This window comes from Oncorhynchus gorbuscha, linkage group LG17 (genome assembly GCF_021184085.1).
Source record: "Oncorhynchus gorbuscha isolate QuinsamMale2020 ecotype Even-year linkage group LG17, OgorEven_v1.0, whole genome shotgun sequence".
NCBI classification, from domain to species: domain Eukaryota; kingdom Metazoa; phylum Chordata; class Actinopteri; order Salmoniformes; family Salmonidae; genus Oncorhynchus; species Oncorhynchus gorbuscha.
Window position 1 is genome coordinate 38951982 of NC_060189.1, and position 22860 is coordinate 38974841.

General features: G+C 43.5%; 1 protein-coding gene across 6 annotated transcripts in view; it reads right to left on the reverse strand.

Annotated features, from left to right (window-relative positions):
- Positions 1-8782: 8782 nt before the first annotated feature.
- Positions 8783-22860, reverse strand: part of LOC124001310 (alpha-(1,6)-fucosyltransferase-like) — a 111962-nt gene continuing 97884 nt past the window's right edge. For all 6 annotated transcript variants that reach the window (XM_046308000.1, XM_046307996.1, XM_046308001.1 and 3 more), the window contains 7 exons: positions 22357-22519; positions 21904-22018; positions 18697-18934; positions 15544-15790; positions 12577-12753; positions 12178-12328; positions 8783-10590 (listed from right to left, as the gene is read on the reverse strand). In XM_046308000.1, coding sequence (XP_046163956.1) covers positions 10261-10590; positions 12178-12328; positions 12577-12753; positions 15544-15790; positions 18697-18934; positions 21904-22018; positions 22357-22519 — 1421 coding nt within the window. In that variant the 3' untranslated portion in view covers positions 8783-10260. The remainder of the gene's footprint in view (positions 10591-12177; positions 12329-12576; positions 12754-15543; positions 15791-18696; positions 18935-21903; positions 22019-22356; positions 22520-22860) is intronic.

Below are 22860 nucleotides of genomic sequence, written 5' to 3' on the forward strand. Positions count from 1 at the left end.
GTTATGGTTCATTGTTTACATTTGACTTTACATTTTCTTTTCATTAACTTATCTTAATGTTCTTTTGTTGTTTGCAGGTGAACTATACTTCTGACCCTATGCAACCAGGTCCCATCTACTTTTTAACTCCTCGCAACTGAAGTGGCCAAAACAAGAACAAGTTTGTGTTGTGCTCTGGTATTGTGCCTGGAGGACCATGCACAAGCTCCAACACAGTCAGGACTTTCACTTCCCGATTACAGGCCACACCAAGTTTGCAGAAATTCAGAGATTGCTGGTGTTGTGATGGACAGTACTGTGACAGGGGTCAACATCCCACAGCTGGTTGGACTGGAGGACGGTACGGTGCTGGTGGAAAGCTGTGGCTGGCAACAATACCTGACTCTGTACTTCAGGCCGCTGCCACAGATCAAGCAGTACCCGCACTTCAGTTGAATATAATTTTCATTGCATTGTATGAAGTTATTCATCTTATCTAAACTTGGGAGGTGAATTGACGTTGTAGAAGGTTGTAATGTCTTCTCAATTTTTGTTATTTCCTGTTTTACAGCTTCGATGCTCTGGAGCCTGGTGTTGTTGCCAGCAACACCAGGCTCCAGCCTTAGATTCAGTCTGGACCAGGTTTCAGCTGCTGCGGAACTCTGACATCCTTCCTCCCATAGATGGTCTGCTTGGACAAGCACCACCTTGACTGAACACAGCTAGACAAACGTACACTGCTGTTCAAAAGTTTGGGGTCATAAATATAATTGTTTTTGAAAGAAAAGCACTTTTGTCCATTAAAATAACGTCAAATTGATCAGAAATACAGTGTAGACATTGTTAATGTTATAAATGACTATTGTAGCTGGAAACGGCAGATTCTTTATGGAATATCTACATAGGTGTAAAGAGGCCCATCATCAGCAACCATCACTTCTGTGTTCCAATGGCACGTTGTGTTAGCTAATCCAAGCTTATCATTTTAAAAGGCTAATTGGTCATTAGAAAACCCTTTTGCAGTTATGTTAGCACAGCTGAAAACTGTGCTGATTTAAAGAAGCAATAAAACTGACCTTCTTTAGACTAGTTGAGTATCTGGAGCATCAGCATTTGTGGGTTCGATTACATGCTCAAAATGGCTAGAAACAAAGATATTTCTTCTGAAACTATTCTTGTTCTGAGAAATGAAGGCTATTCCATGCGAGAAATTGCCAAGAAACTGAAGATCTCGTACAATGCTGTGTACTACTCTCTTCACAGAACAGTCCAAACTGGCAATAACCAGAATAGAAAGAGGAGTGGGAGGCCCCGGTGCCCAACTGAGCAAGAGGACAAGTACATTAGAGTGTCTTGTTTGAGAAACAGACGCCTCAAAAGTCCTCAACTGGCAACTTCATTAAATATTACCCACAAAACACCAGTCTCAACGTCAACCGTGAAGAGGCGACTCCGGGATGCTGGCCTTCTAGTCAGAGTTCCGCTGTCCAGTGTCTGTGTTCTTTTGCCCATCTTAATCTTATTGGCCAGTCTAAGATATGGCTTTTTCTTTGCACCTCTGCCTAGAAGGCCAGCATCCCAGAATCGCTTCTTAACTGTTGACGCTGAGACTGGTGTTTTGTGGGTACTATTTAATGAAGCTGCCATTTGATGACTTGTGAGGTGTCTGCTTGTTATGCAGGTGAGTGAGGACCCAAAAGCGACTTAACAGAAACTGAGTTTATTTAAGTCCAAACAGAAATAACATAATCCACAATCCTTAACAGGAAATGTCCAAACGGGGATAACAGAAATCCTCTAGTTGTAGAGGGGAATTGCAGGATAAGCGGCAACAGACTGCAGGTCCCTTCGGGTAGGCGCGGGCCGTAGCTGACAGAGACACCTGCTCACACGCAGCATCTGATGAAGGCAAAACACGACAGGACGGAACAAGAACACAGCAACAGCAAACAAGAATCCGACAAGGACAGAGGCAGAAACCGAGAGAGAAATAGAGACCTAATCAGAGGGCAAAATAGGGGACAGGTGTGAAATAGTAAACAAGGTCGTTAGGAGAATGAGGAACAGCTGGGAGCAGGAACGGAACGATAGAGAGAGAGAGGGATAGAGAGAGGGAAAGAAACCTAATAAGACCAGCAGGGGGAAACGAATAGAAGAGAAAGCACAGGGACAAGACATGACGATATATGACAATACTTGACACTGCTTATCAAACTAATCTTGAAGGACTTCCCACATATGCTGTGCACTTGTTGGCTGCTTTTCCTTCACTCTGCGGTCCAACTCATTCCAAACCATCTCAATTGAGTTGAGGTCAGGTGATTATGGAGGCCAGGTTATCTGATGCAGCACTCCATCACTTTCCTTTTTGGTCAAATAGCCCTTACACAGCCTGGAGGTGTGCTTTGGGTCATTGTCCTGTTGAAAAACAAATGATAGTCCCACTATGCTCAAACCAGATGGGATCCTCTATCGCTGCAGAATGCAGCCATGCTGGTTAAGTGTGAATTCAATTTGAAATAAATCACAGACAATCAAATCAAATCAAATTTGTCACATACACATGGTTAGCAGATGTTAATGCGAGTGTAGCGAAATGCTTGTGCTTCTAGTTCCGACAATGCAGTAATAACCAACAAGTAATCTAACTAACAATTCCAAAACTACTGTCTTATACACAGTGTCACCAGCAAAGCTGCCCCACACCATCACACTCCTACTCCATGCTTCACGGTGGGAACCACACGTGCAGAGATCATCCGTTCATCTACTCTGCATCTCACAAAGACATGGCGCTTGGAACCAGAAATCTCAAATTTGGACTCATCAGACCAAAGGACAGATTTCCACCAGTCTAATGTCCATTGCTCGTGTTTCTTGGCCCAAACAAGTCTCTTCTTATTATTGGTGTCCTTTACTAGTAGTTTCTTTGTGGTTTCTCCTCTGAACAGTTGATGTTGATGTATCAGTTACTTGAACTCTGTGATGCATTTATTTGGGCTGCAATCCGTGGTGCAGTTAACTCTAATAAACGTATCCTCTGCAGCAGATGTAACTCTGGGTCTTCCTTTCCAGTGGCGGTCCTCACGAGAGCCAGTTTCAGCATTAAATTGGATGGTTTTTGCGACAGCACTTTTAAGACACCTTCAAAGATCTTGACATTTTTCAGAATGACTGACCTTCATGTCTTAAAGTAATGATGGACTGTTGTTTCCCTTTGATTATTTGAGCTGTTCATGCCGTAATATAAACTTTGTCTTTTACCAAATATCTGTATACCCACTACCTTGTCACAACACAACTGATTGGCTCAAATACATTAAGGAAAGACATTCCACAAATTAAATTTTAACATGGCACACCTGTTAATTTAAATGCATTCCATTCCACCTCATGAAGCTGGTTGAGAGAATGCCAAGAGTGTGCAATGCTGTTTTCAAAGCAATGGGTGGCCACTTCGAAGAATCTTAAATATAAAATCTACTTTGATGTGTTTAACACTGTTTTAGTTACTACATAACATCATATGTGTTATCTTCACTATTATTCTACAGTATAGAAAATAGTACAAATAAAGAAAAACCCTTAAAATAAACTTTGACTGGTACTGCATATACTAGGCGGAGTCAGAGGAAGGACCAACAAAAATTGCCTAAGACTCCAGTCACCCAAGTCATAGGCTGTTCTCTCTGCTACCGCACAGCAAGCGGTACCGGAGTGCCAAGTCTAGGTCCAAAAGGCTCCTTAACAGCTTCTACCCCCAAGCCATAAGGCTGCTGAACAATTCATCAACAATTCATATATTTAAAAAAATATTTTCTTTACTCTATTTCCTTAAAACTGCATTGTTGGTTCAGGGCTTGTAAGTAAGTAAAGTCTACTAAAAGATACCAAAAACAATATAGTCCAATCAACGTAAGCTAAATTGGATGTGGAAAGAGGGATACCTAGTCAGTACGGAGAATTAAGTTAAACCACAAGTCCAAATCCCTATCTCCATCCATGGGTTATTTAGGAGAGTGACAATTTTTGCTAGCTAGCTAACTAGAGGACACCAGCACAACGAGATGCAACAAATCAAGGTTGTTAATTAAGAGAGGAGAGACGTCAATTCCAAGATGGCTTCCCTTAACCCTTTTTTTTGGATGGGCCAGGACCATTCACAGTTGATCTCACTCAGTTTAGCTCAACGCTGATTGGGTATTATTTTATACTTTATTTGTCAAGGGATCCCAAATGCTTGCTGGCTTCCCTTGCATTCAATGCTACATGGGGCAACAATGTCATACTCTTTATGACCAGACAGCATTATTTTATGTATATTTTATATTTGTCTTGGTACATTTTTGTTTGGAAGCCTGGCTTCACTTGGCATCCATAAATACACACCCCTGGAAGCCAACGGAGCGACAGTGATGGGGTCACTGACAGAGCTGGTATGGTACTGAGAAATAGCTGATACAGACAGGCCAGTGATGTCGGTGGCAGAGCTTTAATATTCCAACAACAAATGCCCTTGGTGGTGCAAGTAACTGCACACCGGTACATCGGAGTCATATAGCTACTATGATGGATATATTGCGTCCGCCTCACATAGTATGATTGCCTACAGTTCATTTAGAAGGAATATAAATCTCCAATTGGAATCACCCTGGTCAATCTATCTGCTGTGTGAGATAGATACTGTAGGTCTGTGGGCAGACTTCAGGCAGAGAGGACACAGCAGGAGCCAGTGTGGCCAAACATCTAATTGACATTGGTGTTATAGTCCTCTGAAACAAACACATGTTTATCACTGACCGAAGCAGAGACCCAAAAAATATAATTTCATTAATCAATAAGAGAATAAGTGAATGAAGCTGACAAAGTGTTTCTCCCTTCTGTCTTTGAGAGAGAGAACAGCTCAGTGGCAGCTAATTAGCAAAATAGTTGAGTGAAGAGACTGTTTAAATGAGAGTTTAAGACACGCCGCGCTCTCCGCCACCACATCACCGCATCTCTGTGGTTTAATTAAAGTGCCCTTTGAGTAGCCCCTGGTCGGGACAATACACCTTTCTCTGTAAACGGCTATATGGAGGGAGAAAGGGAGAGAGAGAGCCACCTCTCCCTTTGATGTGTCATTTGGGGTCTGTCACTGAAGACCTCATTTGCTTTTACTTGTTGACAGAAAAGAGACGATTATCTCTCTCTGTTTGCTCTCTCACTTTTTCTCTCTCGCTGTCTGGATACACGCATACACAGACAAAGTACCCCTCACATAAAACTTCCCAGGCTCACCAATAACCTGCACAAATGCAGTTTGACCGACAGAGTAGCTCAAAGTGCAGTTGGTAATGACACTTTAAAAACACAGGGTGTTGTTCTTATAGTAAACACAACAAATGTGGTATCAATTATCAAGGAGGTAGAATGTGTAAGTGCGTTCAGCTAGGGAAAGCGTACCCATTAAGCCCACTTCGATCTTTGGATAACAATTAATTCTATTTTTTTAATTTTTTTATGTTCTGCTGTTTAAGGTTTCAACTCATTTCAACATTTGATTGTGGTACAGTGCCTTCAGAAAGTATTCACACCCCTTGACTTTTTCCAAATTTTGTTGTGTTGCAGCCTAATTTAAAATGGATTAAATTGAGATGTTGTGTCACTGGCCTACACACAATACCCCATAATGTAAAAGTGGAATTATGTTTTTAGACGTTTTACAAATGAATTAAAAATGTAAAGATAAAATGTCCTTAGTCAATAGTATTCAACCCCTTATGGCAAACCTAAATAAGTTCAGGAGTAAAAATGTGCTTAGTTACATAAGTTGCATGGACTCTGTGTGCAATAATAGTATTGCTAATATTTTTGAATGACTACCTAAGTACCCCACACACAATTATCTGTAAGGCCCTTCAGTCGAGCAGTGAATTTAAAAAACAGATTCCATCACAAAGACCAGGGAGTTTTTCCAATGCCTGGCAAAGGGCACCTATAGGTAGATGGTTACAAATAAAAAGCATACATTGAATAACCCTTTGAGCATGGTAAAGTTATTCATTACACTTTGGATTGTGTATCAATACACTCAGTCACTACAAAGATTTACAGTTGTCCTTCTTAACTCAGTTGCCAGAGAGGAAGGAAAGCGTTCAAGGATTTCACCATGAGGCCAATGGTGACTTTAAAACAGTTACAGAGTATAATGGATGTGATAGGAGAAAACAGATGATGGATCAACAACATTGTAGTTACTCCACAATACTAACCTAAATGACAGAGTGAAAAGAAGGAAGCCTGTAGAGATTTGGCAAAAATCCAACACAACACATCACTGAGTACCACTCTTTCATATTTTCAAGCATAGTGGTGGCTGCATTATGTTATTGTCATCGGCAAGGACTAGGGAATTTTTTTAATGATAAAAATGATCGGAATAGGCAAAATCCTAGAGGAAAACCTGGATCACAGTGAGAAAAACACAAGGCCAAATGTATACTGGAGTTGCTTAACAAGACAACATTGAATGTTCTTGAGAGGCCTAGTTACAGTTTTGACTTAAAACATTTAAACTCAATATTAAGGTGTTCCTTATGTTTGATATACTTAGTGTATATCGACTCAGGGGCTGTCAATGCCAAGTGTGTGCAAATCTGTCATCAAGGCAAAGGGTGGCTACTTTGAATAATCTAAATATCTATTTTGATTTGTTTAACACTTTTTTGGTTACTACACGATTCCATATGTGTTATTTCAGAGTTTTGATGTCTTCCCTATTATTCTACAATGTAGAAAATAGTAAAAATAAAGGAAAAACTTTGAATGAGTAGGTGTGTCCAAACGTTTGACTGGTACTGTAAGTAAATGAGAAATTTCTATATTTAATTTTCAATAAATACAAAAAATGTGTTTTCACTTTGTCATTATGGGGTATTGTGTGTTTTTTCATCCATTTTTAATTCGGGCTCTATCACAACAACATGTGGAATAAGTCAAGCGGTATGAATACTTTCTGAAAGCACTGTATCAATAAGATATTATATTCTAAACCAATCAGATATTTTGTTATTAAAGGGACATTTTTAAAATGTAAAAATGTATATTTTCCATCTCCATCAACATGTGAAAATGTCAAGTACCTATGTTTTGTAGTAAAAAAGATAGAGGAAAGTAAGTGTTTCCAATGACATCATCGGTATGCATTGTGTGATTTTAGCCAATTAAGAGTAGGCATTGCCTACTAATTGGTTGACAGATGTCATTGGAAACACTTATCTTCCTTTATCTTTTTTTACTACAAAACATAGAAACACACCATTTTCACATATGCTGATGTTGGGGTGGTGCTGGATATGATGAATAGGAAGAATAAACATTTCAAAATTGATCTTTTAAGTTATTTACAATTATGCTTAAATTCCCACTCGTGGCTAATTTCAAAGCTGCAAAAAAACATTGGTGTTGAGGCTACCCTCAGATAAACACATCTTTCAAATATTTTTAGTACCTTCTAAGTGATCTTACTTTATATAAAATTAAGAGATGAATGTGCTGATGATATATGCACGATAGCATATTTAATGAGAATTCCTTACCCCTTCTTACCAATTGAAAATATGGGTTTTCATGCTAGCAAATCGTGCCTGCATGTCACAGGCTCACAGTAGCAACATAACTCCGTCAACTACAACAAGATAATAGATTTCAGGCAGACACAGATTATTTAACTGTTAAATTAACATTGCATTGTTATACATAGATGCAATTTTTGTGTAAATTTGACATTTATCTCAGATGAGTTTAAAGCACAAAAACACTCCCTCTATTACAGAATGTAAATGACAATGCAGCAATATTGTTCAACATGATCAAATAATATTTAAGTGTATAGTGTATATTTATACCCCAAACCATTGGTTTCCAAATATTTTATGGGTAGACTTTGCTATTCTGCTGTTTTCACCATAAATCACTGTTGTTAATGATCTATCACTGTTGTTAATGACCTACCTACATGTACAAATTACCTCGACTCACCTGTACCCCCACACATTGATTCGGTACCGGTAACCCCTGTATATATATATTTGTATATACATATATTGTTATAAAAATAATATATGTTTACTATATTTTATTTAGTAAATAACTTCTTAACTCAATTTTCTTAGAACTGCATTGTTGGTTAAGGGCTTGTAAGTAAGCATTCCACGGAGTTGTACAATTTGATTTGTTCCAATTAAGCTCGGTATGCTCCTATTAAGCTCAGTTTGCATAGAAACACATGGGGATAGTGTGTTGATATCCCTAATATTCAAAGAACATGAGCATAAATGTTCACATAAATGTTCATAATAACCCCCTTTCATGAGTGCTACTGTCACGATGAATAGTAATTATCAGTTTATTTAATAACTTTAGGTGAGATTAATAGAATATAATTTTACATAAGAAATGTCATTGTTTGTAAGCTTTTAACATTTGGAAATTAATTAAAATGGATTATTTAAGAGGTGGGCTTATGTGGAACACCCATGGGTTTAAAGGGTACACTCGGTAACCATCAAGCCCAGCCTGGACGTTTCACATTTGATTAAATATGTGTACGTCTTATTAAAACATGTTGTAAGTAAAGTAATTAAACTTCACGAGAGTGTTTCATCTTTCAGTTTATATCCACTTTTCTTACACAAAATTAGGGCAGTATCTGTTAGAAATGTCTAAACTTAGATTTTGTTGGGCTTAATAGGTACACTTGCTCTACTCTGAACAACAAAGCATTTGAGTGGACTGTGGGAACAGACACAGAAACACAAACAAGTTGAGCCGATCACTTTATTTGATCTGCTTTTATCAAAGACAATGCCCAGAAACATAAAATATGAACATCTTCATGGTGGACAATAATCATATTCTTCGTTAATCATCATCTTGATCAATGCTATCATCATCATACGTAAATAATCATTGTTTGTAATATTTTAAAGTGTAGTTGTCAATTTTCATTTTTCTTTCAAATTCAATAACATTAAAATAACATTTGAAAAAGGACATGAACAACAGAAAATGAGTAAGACACAGTTAAGTGAGTCTGGACTGGAGTGTACAGTATTCTGCATATACAGTATTCTGCATATACAGTTCTCTATTATGCATGTAGTATTCTGTATGTACAGTATTCTGAATGTGGTATTCTGCATATACAGTATTCTACATGTAGTATTCTGCATATACCGTATCCTACATGTAGTATTCTGCATATACAGTATTCTGAATGTGGTATTCTGCATATACAGTATTCTGCATATACAGTTTTCTCTATTATGTACAGTATGTATTATTCTGCATGTGCAGTATCTGCATGGGAAGGCCTGGGTCCTTATGGCTCTGACGTCACTTTGACACTAACAAAAACAGAGACACTTGGAGAGAAGAAGTACAGAAGCCATTTTCCTTAGTAGGCACCCTATTTGGACTCACACACACCCCACACACATGCTCACACACTTGCACACTCTCGCACACACCAACGACAACAACTAAAAACATTAAAATCACTTATCCAAAAGCACAATATGGCGGTGAAAAATTAATAGAGGGTGGGACAGAAAAAATGCATGAGTTGGCGTAAGTTGAAACGGAGTGAGTGAAGAAAGGAGTGAAAGGAGGAGAGGAAGCAGGGGCAGGAAGGAAAGAAGGAAGAAAACAATTGGCTACAACCAATGTCCACAAGAAGAGAAGAGAACAGCACAGGGGGAGAGGCGAAAGTCAAGAGTTTGTTTGTTGGCTCTTACAGTTCACAATTAGTTCTCTTTGTAGTTATTTTTTCAGTCATCATTCTGAGGTTTCTCAGTCATTTCAACTATTATTTAAATAAAGAGCTCTGATTGGGCGATCCCTTCATCATTCCACCGGAGTGCTATCATTTGTTTATTCCTTATTTTCGTTTTTTCTTTAATTTCTTTGCTAATTGTAGTCTTTTATTTTACCCCCCTGACGGAGTTAGTCACTGGAGGGTCCTAGTCCCAGAGGGTCAGGTTGGTGAGGAGTAAATCACTGGAGGGTCCTATTCCTGGAGGGTCAGGTTGGTGAGGAGTAAGTCAGATACCCTGTAGATACTCCTCATGCCGCATTTCACAAACGCGCACACACACGCACTCATACACACTTCAACTGACCAAGACCCACACTCATTCAAAGTGCATTCCCCTTCATCCCCTTTCTCGGGCTAAAGGTCCACGTTTTCTCTCATAAGTTAGCAGTGTCTGTCTGGGCAGCAGTCTGCTGAGAAGTCTCTCTCTACTGATTCAGCATCTTGTCTGCCTCGGGGTACGTGGGATACTTTACGGTCTCGATCTTCTCCTTCACCTTGTAGGACGGGTAGAGGCCGGTGCGGCCCGTCTTGCGGTTGATGCCCTTGGAGTTGCCGTCCCAGTGGTTCCCCGCCACACCGATCAGGTCGCCGGGCTCTAGGGGGATGTCGTCGGAGCTCCGGGGCTGGTGGGCGTACACGGCTAGCTGGTTGTGGGCGTTCTGGCCCCCGAAGTAGTAGATGTCATCCAGGGAGTGGAAATGAGATGAGGCGTCAGGATGGAGGGTCTGCATGATCTCATAGGCCACACGGCACACCTGGAGCAGGAGCACAACACAATATACAGGACCGCATGAGAAATGGAACACAGAGGCTAATATACAGTGCATTTGGAAAGTATTCAGACCCCTCTATTTTTCCACATTTTGTAACGTTACAGACTTATTCTAAAATGGATCCAATTATTTTTTCCCCTCATCGATCTACACATAATACCCCATAATGTCAAAGAGAAAACAGGTGTATAGAAATACCTTAGTTACATAAGTATTCAGATCCTTTACTATGAGACTCAGAGATTTCAGTTAATTGCCGATTTTTGAGGTTGGTAACTAATGAACTCATCCTCTGCAGCAGAGGTAATTCCGGATCTTCCTTTCCTGTGGCGGTCCTCATTAGAGCCAGTTTCATCATAGCGCTTGGTGGTTTTTGTGACTGCACTTGAAGAAACTTTCATAGTTCTAGAAGTTTTCCGGATTGACTGACCTTCATGTTTTAAAGTAATGATGGGCTCTTTGTTTATTTGAGCTGTTCTTGCCATAATATGGACTTGATATTTTACCAAATAGGGCTATCTTCTGTATTCCACCCCTACCTTGTCACCACACAACTGATTGGCTCAAATGCATTAAGAAGGAAAGAAATTCCAAATGAATTTTTAACAAGGCACACCTGTTAATTGAAATGCATTCCAGGTGAATACCTCATGAAGCTGGTTGAGAGAATGCCTCGAGTGTGCAAAGCTGTCATCAAGGCAAAGGGTGGCTACTTTGAAGAAACTCAAATATAAATATATTTTGATTTGTTTAACACTTTTTTGGTTACTACATGATTCCATATGTGTTATTTCATAGTTTTGAGGTTCTTCACTATTATTCTATAACGTGGAATGGAATGAGTAGGGGTGTCCAAACTTTTGACTGGTACTGTATATATACACACACACACACACACACTGAGTGTACAAAACATTAGGAACACCTGCTCTTTCCATGACAGACTGACCAGGTGAATCCAGGTGAAAGCCATGATTCCTTATTGCAGCTATGATTCCTTATTGCAGTCACCTGTTAAATCCACTTCTATCAGTGTAGATGGGAGGAGACGGGTTAAAGAAGGATATTTAAGCCTTCAGACATGTATTGTGCATGTGTGCCATTCAGAGGGTGAAGGGGCAAGACAAAAGATTGAAGTACCTTTGAACGGGGTATGGTAGTAGGTGCTAGGCACCGGTTTGAGTAGAGTCCATGCACTGACGAATTGAGGCTAATAATAATACATTCCATTGAGCAGACAATTTTATCCAAAACGACTTACAGTCATGCGTGCATACATTTTACGTACAGGTGGTCCCGGGAATCAAACCCACCATCCTGGCATTGCAAGCGTCATGCTCTACCAACTGAGCTACATAGGACCTATGGTTCTATGGTGGTGATTATGGCTAGGACCTTGTGACCTGACCAGGAAAAGGCAGTAGTTATGGTACAGTATCACTCAATGGCGTATTACTTAGGTCTTACTATTGTATGGGCCTTCCCAAAGTAAAGTTTTGAGGAAGAGAATGAGGAGAAGAAAGGGGAGGAGGAGGAGGAGGAGGAAGATGAGTAGGTAAGGTAGGTCACCTGTGAGGAGAAGGTGCAGACCAGGAAGTTGGTCTGGGACAGGAAGTGAATATCTAGGATGACTCCTCTTAGAGAGTTCTCGGTGTAGCGGTTATGCAGCCCCGCAGACCACGAGATGGAGTTATCACTGATAAACTCATATTCTGGGTACCTGAGACACACAGAGTCAGTCAGAGAGCTAAAGGACCATACAGATGTCAACGTGCATATGGCATTCATTCTTTGTATTGTCAGTACTTTGGAGCACACATCAAATACAGCTTCTCGTCATCACAAACAGGTCCAGAATACCACAAGGCAGTCCTGCAGACACACACAGCCACACTGCCGGCGGCACGTAGACACACACACACACAGACACACACAGAAACACACGCACACACAGCCAGGCATACGCACTTAGCCTTGGCCTCCTGTAGTAGTGAGGGGTCGTCAGTGGCCAAGTAGACTCTCTTCTTGTCCACTAGCATGCGCCTGGCTAGGTGTTGGAAATGGTCCTCTACATGTACCATGTACTCCTCTATAGGGTGGAAGGCTGCCTCTGTCCCCACCTTGTCTGTCCGTCTCACATGGACCCTACAGGACAGGATATATAGGGAAGATGGTGAGAGGAGTTAGCGGAGTGTGTGGTGTGTGTCTGTCTGTGCACGTGTCTAAGAATGTGTGTATGTGTGTCTGTCTGCATGTCTCTACAGGTGTGTGTGTGTGTGAGTGATTTGTGTGTGTGAAGCAGAGCTCTCCTCTCCTAGAGTGAAGGTCATGGTGCTTTCTAGTGATGGATGGCAGAGTGGGTTGTTTGGATAGCGGCTGGAGCACGCAGCACTCTCCCTCTGATTCTCTTTAGCTCTCCGCGTCTTGCTCGCTCCCTCTCTCTAGCTCTCTCCCCCTCTCCAGCTTGCTCCCTCTCTCTAGCTCTCTCCCCCTCTCCAGCTCGCTCCCTCTCTCTAGCTCTCTCCCCCTTTCCAGCTCGCTCCCTCTCTCCAGCTCACTCCCACTCTCTCTCCCCATCTCCCTTCGCACTCTCTCTCCCTTCGAATTCTCCTCTCTCTCAAATTAAAATAAAATTGTATTTGTCACATGCTTCGTAAACAACAGGTGTAGACTAAAAGTGAAATGCTTGCTTACAATGCAGAGAGAAAAATAAAATAATAAAATAATACTAAGACAAGGAATAAATACACATTGAGTAATGATAACTTGGCTCTCTACATGTGCAGGGGTACAAAGTAATTGAGGTAGATATGTACAGTGTCTTCGGAATGTATTCAGACCCCTTAACCTTTTCTATATTTTGTTACGTTACAGCCTTCTTCTACAAATTGATTGGACATGATTAGTGAAGGCACACACCGGTCTATATAAGGTCCCACAGTTGACTGTGCATGTCAGAGCAAAAACTAAGCCTTTCGGTCGAAGGAATTGTCCGTAGAGCTCCGAGACACGATTGTGTCGAGGCACAGATCTGGGGAAGGGTACCAAAAAATATGTCTTCAGCATTGAAGGTCCCCAAGAACACAGTGGACATCATTCTTAAATAGAAGTTTGGAACCACCAATACTTTTCCTAGAGCTGGTCTACAAGGCCAAACTGAGCAATTGATGGAGAAGGGCCTTGGTCAGGGAGGTGACCAAGAACCCAATGGTTACTCTGTCAGAGCTCTAGAGTTCCTCTAGAGATGGGAGAACCTTTCAGAAGGACAACCATCTCTGCAGCACTCCACCAATCAGGCCTTTATGGTAGAATGGCCAGATGGAAGAAGTTTGCAACCACCAAGACTCTTCCTAGAGCTGGCCGCCTGGCCAAACCGAGCAATCGGGGGAGAAGGGTCTTGATTAGGGAGGTGAACAGAAACCTGATGGTCACTCTGACAGAGCTCTAGAGTTTCTTCTGTGTAGATGGGAGAACCATCTCTGCAGCACTCCACCAGGCCTTTATGGTAGAGTGGTCAGACGGAAGCCACGCCTCAATTAAAGGCACATGACAGCCTGCTTGGAGTTTATGGTAGAGTGTTCAGACGGAAGCCACGCCTCAATTAAAGGCACATGACAGCCTGCTTTTCCAAAAGGCACCTAAAGATTCTCAGACCATGAGAAACAAGATTCTCTGGTCTGATGAAACCAGGATAGTGTTGTGACATGGTAGGGGTGATATACAGAAGATATTTGAGATTTCTGGTTCCAAGCGCTATGTCTTCAAGAGACGTAGGTGGGTAGAGAGAGTAGGTGGAGTAGGTGGACGGATGATCTCTGCATGTGTGGTTCCCACTGTGAAACATGGAGGAGGTGTGATAGTGTGGGGGTGCTTTGCTGGTGACACTGTCAGTGATTTATTTAGAATTCAAGGCACACTTTACCAGCATGGCTACCACAGCATTCTGCAGCGATACGCCATCCCATCTGGTTTGCACTTAGTGGGACTATCGTTTGTTTTTCAACAGGACAATGACCCACAGCACCAGGCTGTGTAAGGACTATTTGACCAAGAAGGAGAGTGGTGGAGTGCTGCATCAGATGACCTGGCCTCCACAATCACCTGACCTCAACCCAGTTGAGATGGCTTGGGATGATTTGGACCGCAGAGTGAAGGAAAAGCAGCCAACAAGTGCTCAGCATATGTGGGAACTCCTTCAAGACCGTTGGAAAAGCATTCCAGGTGAAGCTGGTAGAGAGAATGCCAAGAGTGTGCAAAGCTGTCATCAAGGCAAAGGGTGGCTACTTTGAACAATCTAAAATCTAAAATACATTTTGATTTGTTTAACACCTTTTTGGTTACTACATGATTCCATATGTGCTATTTCATAGTTTTGATGTCTTCACTACTGTTCTGCAATGAAGAAAATAGTACAAAATAAAGAAACACCTTGAATGAGTAGGTGTTCTAAAACTTTTGACAGGTACTGTATTTAAATCACACCTGTTGCCGACACCTACAGTGTGGTACTTCCTGAGAAGGTTTTAGAGGAGAGAAGATCCCACTATGCACAACAAAGAGACAGACATCCCAGCACTTCACAGGACTCTATCTTCCCTCCCTCCCTCCCTCCCTCCCTCCCTCCCTCCCTCCCTCCCTCCCTCCCTCCCTCCCTCCCTCCCTCCCTCCCCCTCCCTCCCTCCCTCCCTCCCTCCCTCCCTCCCTCCCTCCCTCCGTCCCTCCCACAACATAAAAGGAAAATAACTGCTTTTACTTTTCAATTACATCTCTCAGTGGGGATAGCGATAAGGAATGTGTGTGCATGGGTGCTTGTATCCATTAGGACATAGATAGATAGAAGGGCCAAAAATAAATAGTACGTGTGTGTCTCTGTAGGTGTGTGTGTGCGCGCACGTACAGTACATGTGTGCTTGCATGCGTAGTGTGTCCACCTACCCTATGATGGGGTGCCTAAAGCCCAGTTTGGCGGTGGTGTCCTGGATCTCCTTCTCCAGCCAAGCCTGGGGCCGGATCAGGTACTTGACAAACTGAGACACCCACCAGACGGAAGGGTCACCATGTAGCCGGTGGAGGCGCTGGGCCAGGTCCTCGGGAATGGCCAGGGGCAGGTAGGGGGGGCGGGGGTGCAGGCTGTCCACGATGGGTAACTCTACCACCTGGACGTCTTTGTCATTAGCCTCGCCTGCGGGAGAGAGAGGGAGGAGCGAGGGATAATAAAAAGAGTGGACGGAACGGCAGAAAGGGAGAAGGCAAGAGACCGAGAGAGAGCCGGAGAGGGAGAAGGCAAGAGACCGAGAGAGAGCCGGAGAGGGAGAAGGCAAGAGACCGAGAGAGAGAGAGAGCCGGAGAGGGAGAAGGCAAGAGACCGAGAGAGAGAGCCGGAGAGGGAGAAGGCAAGAGACCGAGAGAGAGAGAGAGAGCGAGCCGGAGAGGGAGAAGGCAAGAGACCGAGAGAGAGAGCGAGCTGGAGAGGGAGAAGGCAAGAGACCGAGAGAGAGAGAGAGAGAGAGAGACGGAGAGGGAGAAGGCAAGAGACCGAGAGAGAGAGAGAGAGACGGAGAGGGAGAAGGCACAAGACCAAGAGAGAGAGAGAGAGCCGGAGAGGGAGAAGGCAAGAGACCGAGAGAGAGAGAGAGAGAGAGAGAGACGGGGAGAAGGCGAAGGCAAGAGACCGAGAGAGAGAGAGCGCAGGAGAGGGAGAAGGCAAGAAACACAGAGAGAGAGAGAGAGAGAGAGAGAGCTGGAGAGGGAGAAGGCAAGAGACCGAGAGAGAGAGAGAGAGAGACAGAGAGGGAGAAGGCAAGAGACCGAGAGAGAGAGAGAGAGAGAGAGAGAGAGAGAGAGAGAGAGAGAGAGAGAGAGACGGAGAGGGAGAAGGCACGAGACCAAGAGAGAGAGAGACAGAGAGAGCCGGAGAGGGAGAAGGCAAGAGACCGAGAGAGAGAGAGAGCCGGAGAGGGAGAGATAGGAGGTAACAATAGAGTGCTTTTGACATGCAGACAGAGAGAGATATAAATGATCAGATCTCCAGCCTCCAGCAGAGGGGTTTGATGCATGTAGCAGTGAAGATGCACTAAGCATCATGGTGTACATGAGGAGCTGTCTGAACAGCAGAACCCAGGGAGAAGAGTTCCTCTTCCCTCTCTCTCTCTCTCTCTCTGGCTCTGCCTGTATCCACCCAGGACACCCTGTCTTATAGTTCTTATTATTAAGACACAAGAGAAAGGTATTTCGTGGCCCGTGAGTGGTTAGTTAAAGTGCTATTGCACTCCTTGACCCTTCCTCTCGGATGTTTTGGAGTGCTGTTGATTCTCTGATAGAGAGTAACAATTAGTGTCACGTGCCTCAAGGACAGTTTTAATGAACATTTATCAAAACAAGATATGAACGAATGACTTATCACATACATATCACATACTTATCACATATGGGACATTCCCACGGAGGAAAGGAGAGAGAGAGGAAGAGAGAGTGAATAAGGGGTAGAGAGATCCTCTTATTCCTCTTTTCTCTCTCTTTATTAAAAAATGTAATAAAAAGCACACAATGAAAATAAGAAATGTAGATTTGAATGAACTGGAATATTTCACCAAACAAAACCAGTAAAGACAGTCAAAGATCTCATCACCATTTTGCAATATATCAAATAAATACAAATAATCATCAAGCTAAGAATACAGCCAGAGAGAAACAAACAGACTGCATGTGCACACCAGTGTCCAGAATTTAAATCTTGCTCTGCATTAAATATTAAAAGGCTATTTTTTTCCTCTCTCTCTTCTCACTGAAAGAAGTATTTAGGAAATTGCCTGGCCTGGCTTATATAACCCTGCTGTCAGATTTCAGTGGTGAGACTAGAGGGTTTCTCTCTGGCCGCACTAATAAATGGTCTCTCTCAACCCCCCTCTCCCTTTTCAGGCTAATTAGGAAAGACCTCAAATCTAAATTACATCTTGAAGAAATTAGGGGGGGGGGGGGGGTGGAGGGTGTGTTTGTGTTTGCTGTAATTCTTGCTGCGAGTGTTTGAGTGTGGGATAGGGTTATAATCCATCCACCACGGTAGTGATGTCTGCCTCTGTCCTTCTGTTCCCCTCTGCCTCAGACCTGACAAGGGCACATCAATGTCTCAGACAACCAATCATTTACCATTGTCGTAAACTACATAATGCTTTAACGATATTAATAAAAACCAAACTAGGTCGATGACGGTCACCCACTTACTGTTCTGTTCTACACAGCCCAGTCACAAGGTGCAAGGCTAGAGTCCCTATGGTTGATTTCCAAATGGCACCCTGTTTCCTACAGTATATAATGCAATTCCATGTTCCCCTTTCTTCGCTCCTTCTCTCCCTCCAGTCAATCTCTCATTTCCTCCTGCCTTTCATCTTCTCTCCAGATCATTTTATTCCCCCAGTCTCTCTTTTTCCTCTTTCTTCTCCTTTCTCTCCACTCCTTTCTCCCATTCTCTTCAATCTTCCCTTCGCTGTTCTCTCCTTCAGTCTCTCTCTCTTTCCTACCTTCAACACTTTGTTCTTCTAGCGTCTGTCTCCTCTCCTCTGTCCTCTCAACTGGAGGACCTACTTCAGCAGTAACACTGGGACAGGGAGACAAGCCCTCTGAACATAGAGAAAAGGGTACAATTTTGCTGTTTTTGAGGTCAGTTCTTTCATGTTTGTTTGCCATTCTCTTGCTCAGGCACTACACTTGCATGCTTTGTGTAAAACAAAAAAAATCTCTACAGTTGGAAGTCTCCCTCCCTCCCTCCAAGGCTGTTTTTCATCGTATTTTGTTTTCATCTCATTCCCAGACCTGTAGTAGCCCCTTCTGATGTGAGAAGAAGAAAGAGAGTAAAATAGTGTCGTGGCAGACTCAAAGCTCCACAATACTCATCATCATTCTCCATGTACCACACATAGATGTATAACGTAATTCTGTTTTATGGTATCCTGCACACTGCGTGAGGTCTGTAGCTATGGACAGAACCCCAACGGAGGACAGAGGGCAGAACGTTTTCTGTCTGCGTCTGGCCTGTTGTCATGGACACGACCCCATTATCAGAGGTCAGAGATCACGTCATGGTCAACACACCTGACCAGTGTCCGGTGGTGACCCCGGTGCGCTCGGTGCACGTCTGACTGACCGGGAGGAAGACGGTCTCCCAGCCTCCCGTGGCGTAGCGCCAGTTCTGGGACTCCAGGATGAGGGTACGCTGGGTGCCGTAGGCGATCATGAAGCAGTAGACCACGTGGTGCAGCTGGCAGCCGTAGCCACAGCCCTTGTTGATGTTACACACCAGCTTCCTGGCCTTGGAGCAGTCCTGGGGGTTCTGGAGGGGAGAAGGGAGGAGAAGGGACAGGAGGTGGGGTTGTTACAACACAGGGAGGCCTGAGGTGCCTGGTTAGTAAATGTTATGGTGAAGACCAGAGAGTCGAGGCATTGTCACGCATTTGAGAGCCAAAAGTGTATTTCAGTGTGCAGGTTCTTCTGCTTACTTTCTCTTTACCTTATCAAAATACAGACATGCCACCCTTTCTGTACTAGGAATACAGAGACAGACGGACAGAAAGACAGACACGCCCTAGTGGACCCAGAAGGCTTTGACTGGCGTTCTACTTCATACTTCAAAACACGGTGTCTGTATGCTCTGCTAGAGTGGAGTCGGGGAGGATCTGAAGGCAACATCCATTACCGTGACCATTCCCTTTGTTAACTCCTATCCTGATCCTGATAATCAGGTCGAGAACATGTTAACAAAGATCTATGACTGCAGCTCTGAGACTGTAGGAGCTTGTGTGTGTGTGTGTGTGTGTGTGTGTGTGTGTGTGTGTGTGTGTTTGAGAGACTCTAGGGGGGTAGATTATGGGAAGGTCAACCGTCAGTCAATGGCAGATGGTGGGAGATGTATGGTGGGGACTGGCGAGCATGGAGAGAGAGATAGAGAGTGAGAGAGTGTAGTGTGTGTATATGCATGTGAATGTGTGCGGCTGTAATTATATTAGTGTGTGTGTGTGTGTGTGTGTGTGTGTGTGTGTGTGTGTGTGTGTGTGTGTGTGTGTGTGTGTGTGTGTGTGTGTGTGTGTGTGTGTGTGTGTGTGTGTGTAGAACGTGTAAGCAGCAAAGGGTTAGTCTCCCTCCATTGACTGTGTGCCTGGTGATGAAAAGCTGAGGCAGGGCCAGAGAGACAGGCAATACTAATGCTCCTCCATCACACAGCCACTATGTTATCAGACTAGCGCGCACACACATACACACACTTCATCAAGTTAATCACTAGCTAGCTAACGTTAATAGCACACAGGGACTCAATATGACTAATTAACAACCTCTACCCTGCTCTCACCATTCCTTATTATTACCTAGCCTACACACACACACACACACACACACACACACACACACACACACACACACACACACACACACACACACACACACACACACACACACACACACACACACACACACACACACACACACACACACACACACACACGTTGGGCCAGTAACCGAAAGGTTGCTGGTTTGTAACACCCGAGCCGACAAGATGAAAGATCTGCCAATGTACCCTTGAGCAAGGCACTTAACCCTATTTTGTTCTAGGGGGAGTCGTGCTACTATGGCTGATCCTGTAAAACAACACATTTCACCGCACCTATCAGGTGTATGTGTAACGTCTGCTTCCAGCTCACACTCTCAAATACATCGATTCCCTGAACGCAGCTCACTCTCCAGATCCCAATCACCTGAATTCTGATCACCTGTTCACACACCTGTATGTCGTTATTACACCCTATTTAGTTCAGTTCTTGGCACCCCGTCATTGTGAGGTATTGTTTGTTTTGTGACACACTTCTATTTGGAACGCTGGTGGTCCTGTAACTGAATCCTCCAGTGTATGATAGTTTTTGCCTGCCTCACTAACAAAGCCTATTCCCTGCCTGTACTTTAGCCTATTGGATTTCCTGTTATCAACCTATTGCCTGATCTCCCGGATGACGTTACTAGCCTTTTCCCTGCCTGTACTGTTGCCTTTTTGGTCCCCCTGTGTATGACCTTCTGCCTGCCCCTGGACCCAGCCACCTGCCTACTCCTGTGGTCCTCTACAATAAACCTGCGCCCTTTGCTTGAAACCAGTTCTCGGTCTTTTTCATATGCATCCGCACACTTACACGCACGAATGCCCATTTTCTGTAATATATTAGTAAACGGACACAGTTCCTGTCACTCCCACAAACAGAACAAAGTTGCATAACCTAGTTAGCGGCAGCTTCTTTACGAGACATACAGCAGGGAACTTTTGAAGGTTCTCTATGGTTTCCCTGTTGAATGACACTTTGTCGTGAGGCCTGACACCATTACACGCATGTCAAGAGGAGGGAGAGAAGCATCGTGCTGCCTCTGCCCAACTCACAGCGGAGACGGAAGACAATCACATCCTTAGCCGTCTTAATCCTGTTATACAGTACACTGGCAGAGGGGAGGTCTACCTGCCTCTCCATACAGACCTGCTCAGTCCACACACACAGTACAGACCAGCATTTACCGGGACAGAAATTTGCCCTAATAAAAGCTGAACAGATTTGGATTTGTTTAAATGATCAGCTAAAGTCAATGTAGACGATTAAGTGACGTGTGGAATATCCCTATGTGGGTTGTAACCAGTCCCTGGTGTGTGCTAAAAAGCCCATCCTAATCTCCCGTGGGTGTCTGTCAGGACCCGGTTACGAACCCGGGTCTCCGGAGTGAGAAACAGTCACTTAACCAACTGAGCCACGAATAGTTGGCAGAACCCAGAAGATGAGGCAGACACAGCAGTACTTGAGACGGTGTATTTAATGAAGTAAAAAGTGAAGTTCTTCAGGAAAACATGTAACTCCACAACCTCAAAAGGAATTCCACAAGAACAAAGGTAATCCTCCAAGACGAAAAGGTAAATCCACAAGGTGGAAGGTATAGCACAAAAAGCCTAAAAAAATACTCAAAAACAAACAAACAAGAACACAAAACAGAATTCCACAAGAGAGTCCACCGGGATCAACAAGAGTTTCACAGAGTACTAGGGCTGGGTGCAAACATACAAACACAGAGCAAAGGACTGAGGAAAACAAAGGGTTTAAATACAATCAGGGGAAACAGGGCACAGGTGCAAATAATAATGGGGATCAAGGGAAAACAAAAGGTCAAAAGGCACAATGGGGGCATCTAGTGACCAAAAACCGGAACAACCCTGGCCAAATCCTGACAGGTGTCCATACGTGTACTAGGTGTTGAGCTGTGTGGGGGACATTACGGTACCTGGAGGTATGTGATCCTGTTCTGTACCAGGTCAGACAGGTCCTTGGCCTCCTTCTCTCTCCAGTCTCCTGCTCCGTCAGCCTGGGTCAGGTAGTGCAGGTCAGTCATGATGGACCTGGGGTTAACACACACAGGCGCGCACACATTAACACAGGGTTAGAAGTCACAGCTGGGTCGTAGCGTTGCAAAGGATCCCATGGTGAATTAGGTAACATGTTATCCACGTGTGTTCTGGTGTAAACGTGTGTGTCTGTGTGTGATAGAAGAGAAGACACTTTCCATTTTTCGATCGAATACAACTTAAGCTTAAGTCACTTTTACAAAATTGGATGCTGATAGAAGAGGTTCCTTTTCTGGGCATTTTACAACTTTTCAGTGTGTGTGCAAGTACATTTATGTTACCTCTGCTGGTGCCCCAACTCCTGCAGCAAATTGTGTGTGTGTGTGTGTTACCTCTGCTGGTGTCCCAGCTCCTGCAGCAGTGTGTCGATGTGTTTCTGCAGGTCCCCCTGCTCCATGTGACCCAGCTTCTTGACCTCACTGTGGACAAAGTACCAGATCTCCTTCACCCCGTTCTCTATCTTCCTCCGCAGCTCTTCCTGGTTCCTACCTGGCCCTGGAAATAAGAAGAACACAGGAATGGAAAAAGGTAGGACAATGGATTGCATATGCATTTTGGGAGAACACGTATATACGATAACATACACACATAGTCAGCTGAGATTTTCTCTAGCACCATATAGTTGTTGACCTTAGACACTGATCCGGGATCAGCTAAGAACACAGGACATCACATCACACACAGTCAGCTGATCCCTTGAGCAACGCACTTAACCCCTAACCTGCAGACTACAGCAAAACATTTTCTTTCCATTTCAATGGACAATACAAATTGCCCTTAGAGACAGATCCAAGGATAACTTACTCTCACCCTAAAGCAGAGATGGGCAACTTTGA